Source organism: Medicago sativa, chromosome 3 (assembly GCF_051527215.1).
Source record: "Medicago sativa cultivar Bolivia chromosome 3, Bolivia_mono, whole genome shotgun sequence".
Lineage (NCBI taxonomy): Eukaryota > Viridiplantae > Streptophyta > Magnoliopsida > Fabales > Fabaceae > Medicago > Medicago sativa.
In genome coordinates this window covers 24,528,348-24,533,768 of record NC_140751.1, presented here as the reverse complement: position 1 = coordinate 24,533,768, position 5,421 = coordinate 24,528,348, and the positions used below count along the sequence as shown (strand labels likewise).

The window sequence follows — 5,421 nt, the reverse complement described above, 5'->3', positions numbered from 1 at the left end:
AGATATGATCTATTAATAAAATGAGAGTTTTATTCATTTTTTTTTATCTATTTACATTTTTTTCTCTTTTAATTTTGGTTATTTTCAATTATGCGTTCTTAATATTATATGCAATGATCTCCTGCAAATCTGGGAATATAAGATTTCAGATTATATAAACCAAAATATGGTTTGGATCATATTTGCCGAGCAAAAGTTAATTTAAAAATAAGTAAATAAATAAATATGATGCGTGAGAAACACATGGGATAAGAAAATTAATAGTCATTAAGATAACTGTTGTGCATTGGCTTGTTGCTAACTTTCGGCCAGTATCTTGGGCTTTTTATAGTGGATTCACATAAGCCTGATATAGTTAATCAATATTTCGGCGTTGCCTTTCACACCTATTATTTCTTATACACACCCGTTAGTTAACAACTTCATTTAAAAAGTTGAATTCACCACTTTTCATCACTTCCCAACAAAATATTTTTATCGTTGTCCCTTTAACCAATGTCCTAAGGGCACTATTTAACATTTCCTTTTTTTTTTGTATATATATCATCGGGCTATGTATGAATAGGTAGTTGCATTTTTAGCGTGGTTTGATTTCTATTTTCTTTTTCAACTTTTGAAATGTAGATTTATTTGTATAAAAAATACACACACATTTTGAGTTAAACCAATTGGATTATGAAAAGTCTCGTATGATCATAAGTATTTGGATACATTATTTTGACAAACACCTATGAAAATATATACTGAGTAGTTATTTTAAAAATACACATTATTAAATTCTTTTCTGTCTATATTTTCTCAAATATGTGTCCATGTGCTATTATCAAATCATTTATCAAAAGAATCAAATGATTCAGCCAAATGTTTGATGAGCTCCAATTAAGGAACCAATCAATTAGAAGAATTCAAGTTTCAATACTAGTTAAAATAATTTTTTGTCAGAATTTATTTATCTTCTGACTAAACTTCAGATTAACAAAGTTATATTCTCTCAGAACAAGAGTCCTCCAAATCACAACTTTTACGGTTCTTCGTCCTGAAGATCTACACCACAAAGGTGTAGGCGTCCAATATCAGAATGAGAATATATTCAAAATAAGAGAAAGGGGGAGAATAATCACACAAACTAAGAGAAAGACAAAGGGAATGAATTTCAAATCACATTTGATATTTATTGTATTGTTTACAATTGCATCTTGTACTATTGTACACCTATATCACCTAACACTAAAATATAACAAACTTACAACTCCACATTGTTCCTAGTGCTATAAACACTGCTAAATACAATTTCAATTAAGCCTACATTTATTTGCCTCTTTTGACATTTCTAAATGACCACTATTCACATTTCATTTGAAGATATAATATCCTTTGATTATTTGTACCAACCTACATACCGAAAAATTACACAAAGTGCTTTACAAGGAAACCCACAAGGGCACAAAGAATGCAAAAAAATCCGAAGCAAGACTATGTATACACATACCGCAATTTTCATTGCAAAACTATGTATACATATCTACCACAACATACAATTGGGTTGTAATTTTGTGAACCATGAAAAGAAACAATGAATGTGACAAGACAACATATATGTATGAAACAAAAGGACTTGTCTTTGTTTATATTTTGGAAGAACTAAAGACAAGAAAGAATGGGTGCCCAAGATTCCATAAGGTATTTTAGTCACCTTGCATATTGATTGAAGACATTTGTGTATATGCAAATTGGATAAAAAAAAAGACCATGAGAAGACATTGACTTGGAGGAAGATAGAAAGTCTAAGAGAAAATTGGAGATAAAAGTGAAGATTAAGAGAAATCAAGGAGATAATGAAAACAAATAAGAGAAAAAAATACGAGAGAGATAGAAAGACTTTGAAAGGATTGTCATAGAGGACGAGATCCTCTTCGGCCCATCTACCTTTTATAGCAAAATTTCAATTGTTGAATTAATCCAACGGTGTATAGTATTACCTATAGCCAATAGATTAATCTAAAAGCTGAGATTTTACTGAGGAAGTAAGAGGGGTCATAGCGGATCTGATTTCCACAAAGATATTCAAGGAGAAAAGGAAGAGTGGAACTTGAATCCTCTACATTCATCTTTACAATGCAGCCGGTTGTACGTACCGTTAAATTCAAACAGAGAAATTTTCTCTATTCAGGTATAGTTGTCTACAGCCGGCTGCACCTTAAGGTTCGTTGTAGAGTATCCAATTTAGAGAGAGATCAGAGGGGACAAGGGGTGATTGGAAATTCAAAAGAATGAAAAGACAATTAAACTTGGAAATCAAGAGGAGGAAAATAGGATATGTCTTGCATCAAACCCTCCAAATCCCATTCTCCCATTCTTAAGTTTTCTCCTTGCCCATGACTTCCAAACCCAAACAAGTCCTCATTGGAGTTTTGAATGTGATTAGTGTTATTGAAGCAACTATTATTGAAGTGGTTGTTATGGCTTTTCACATTATAATCACCAATTAGGGCACTCTTATCTTCAATGCTAATTCTACTTTCTAGTGGAGGAAGTTCAAAATCATTTTCTAATAACCCCATTTTATTAGCCTCCAAAATCCCATAATGATCATCACTATGAAGCCCAATATCATCAACCATATTGCCAACTTGTGTTAAACAACTATTTGGCAAGTCATGAGCATGAAAACTTGTCATGTCATAACGGTTGTTAGACAACAAGGAAAATGGATCAAATTGGTCAGGTAAAACCATGGTATGCATGTGCATGGATTGCATGGATGATGATGAAGTTGATGATGAGGAATCCATGCATAATGTCATTAGTTCTTGTTCATTAATTGGCATGATCATGTTATTTTTCACATCAAAAACATTATCTATTGGTTGATCCGAAGTGTCACTGTTGTTTGGAGATGGAGTAGAGTTGTTGTTGTTGGTTTTCAATCTTTTCTTCAGTGTAGAATTCCAAAAATTCTTTATTTCATTGTCGGTACGACCAGGTAGACGTGCTGCAATTTGGGACCATCTGAGATTGTTTATAGTAAAAGTTAATGATCCAAAAGAAGAAAAATCCAAAATAGGTTACACTTATTAACCATATAAAAAAAAGTTACACTAATTAAAATAGAAATGCTAATAATTGAAGAAGGGAAGAGCTCCACTCTAAACTTATAAATTATTTTTTTCAATTATAATTCCTTCAATATTTCCTTATAATTTTTTGTAACATGAAAATCTTGAATTAAATTAAAAATCGTAACTGGTTAGTATACAAATTTCATAGAATTCAACAATTATTTGTATAACCTTTTTTAACAACTTTATTTGAAAATATAATTATTTTTATCTATTTTTTATTTATTATTACATCTTTTGGGTAAAGTAAATCCATCAAATAAATATCAAAGTGAATTAAAAAAATATAGGATGAGTAATTAAAAAGCTTAACCACTGCACAAGACAGACCTCAATAATCGATGCTTTATGAGTAAGACTATCCTTAAGTTGAAAGCTATAGACCTTAATAATAGCTAATGCTGCCAAAAACCCTAGCATGCTTATATGCTACGTCAATATTTTATTATATTGTAGTAATATGTAACACAGACAGTTGGACCAAACCCTTCCCTCAAAAAAAAAAAAAAAAAAGTTGGACCAAACCCTATTTTCAATCAAATTTCAACAAAAAAACAAAAACCAAATTATTCTATATGTATATACGTATAAATCTTAAGATCTTAGTGGGGGGGATATACTTATGAATAAGTTGAACCTTATGCGATGAATATGCATGTAAGTTAAACTTTCATCTGGAAAATTAAGTCCTAATTAAAATATTTTAAAAAAATTAAGGGTACATTTCCCTTTAAAAGGTTTAGAATCTGCTATTGCTATGAAGGAAGTAGCATAAAACGAAATGTACTTAAAGCAGTGAAAATTGTCCAGATTGGTTACATTTTAGGATCTCTTCTCATTTTTTTGAGAGAAGGGTCTCTTTTCACTATGAATTTATATCATTAACATTTTAATTTATCATACCCTTTTGAAATAAATAATTAATTCTTTCAATGACTTTGCACTTGCATATATTGCTTGTATACTCATTCACCAAAAAAAAAAATATATAATATTGCTTGAATACTTTTTTATTGGATCAATTTCTTGTATATCACATTATTGTATATTCATTTTGTTATTGAATGGAAAGAGTAATCTTATAACTTCTTGATTAATAAGGTCTTTTATATAGCATCACTCTCAACTTAATTATTGTATCAATTTCAGTAAAACAATGGAAGAAAACTATTCATATTTTTTTTTATCTCTCAAAGGTTTCATCCTTTCAAAGTAGTCTTGTTGGAGCTTCATGTATATGTCACCCCTTCAAGATTTGTTTATTGAAAACCTCTCAACTAAGAGTATCTTTGTCGCATTCTGACGTGTGAATTATGGTTTTAAATTGTGGTTGCAGAATTTTTTGTTATTCAAAAAAACAATTACGGTTGAAGACCGCAATTTATAGCTATGGTGTGGACTAGTTAAATGACCTAGGGTTCAAATATGAAAATAGTTAGCATTTTTATATTTGAAGTGAAAATGAAAATAGAAAAGAATGTACCTGTTGCCAAGAATGGAGTGGAAATGAATGATGAGTTCTTCCTCTTGTGGCGAAAATGCGCCGCGCTTAAGATCAGGTCTCAAGTAATTAATCCAACGAAGACGGCAACTTTTACCACACCTTTGAAGACCAGCATTCCTAGCAATGTCACTCCAACAACCTTGTCCTTTAGTTATCATGTATCTTACCAACTTCTCATCTTCCTCAGGTGACCATAACCCTTTCCTTAGCTTGCTCTTGTTAATGTTGTTGTTGTCTTTTCCCATGATCAAATCAGGTTTCCTCATTTGCATTAGAGAGAGAGAGAGAGAGAGAGAGAGAGAGAGAGAGAGTTTAGTAGTTCTTATGAAGAAGCACTTTGAGGTTTTTTCTTTCTTGTTTTGAGTGATTTGTGAAAGAGATCTTTGAGAAAGCTATATAGGTGAATGATGTTTTTAAGAGACAAATAGAGAAAGCTTCATGGGGTGGGAAAATGTAATGATGGTAGTGATGGTTTGTGGGGTTTGCTTAAAATATGAATATGTATTGGAGAGAGAGAGAGAAGGGATTGTGTTGGTTGATATATAGGTAGAGTGGAAAACGGATTGGAGGGGGACCCCAAAAGAAAGAGATGGAGAGACAGAGAAGGATGGTTGGTCTTCTTGTCTTTGACTCAATTCTTGTCTTTTTCGATACATTTTACTTCACTCACAAGGTAATCATTCATCATCTTTTATATAATGTATGTGGAACAGAAACTCTTTTGCTTCCACTTCACATAATAACTCTCTCTCTCTCTCTCTCTCTCTCTCTCTCTCTCTCATTTTAAACTTCAATTGA

General features: G+C 31.5%; 1 protein-coding gene across 1 annotated transcript; it reads right to left on the bottom strand.

Annotated features, from left to right (window-relative positions):
* Window positions 1–1,147: 1,147 nt before the first annotated feature.
* On the bottom strand, window positions 1,148–5,008 carry MYB83 (myb domain protein 83). Its single transcript, XM_085751320.1, has 2 exons — window positions 4,603–5,008; window positions 1,148–3,009 (listed from the first exon to the last, which is right to left on the bottom strand). Exons 1-2 carry the CDS (start codon window positions 4,893–4,895, stop codon window positions 2,283–2,285), a joined length of 1,020 nt encoding a protein of 339 aa, XP_085607446.1. The 5' UTR covers window positions 4,896–5,008; the 3' UTR covers window positions 1,148–2,282.
* Between the last annotated feature and the right edge of the window lie 413 nt (window positions 5,009–5,421).

Excerpts from the sequence above, each read along its gene's own strand:
- MYB83 (XM_085751320.1), bottom strand. The coding sequence starts at position 4,895 with ATGCAAATGAGGAAACCTGATTTGATCATGGGAAAAGACAACAACAAC. Across the intron at positions 3,010-4,602 it reads CACTCCATTCTTGGCAACAG|ATGGTCCCAAATTGCAGCAC; the intron begins GTACATTCTTTT and ends AAACAATCTCAG.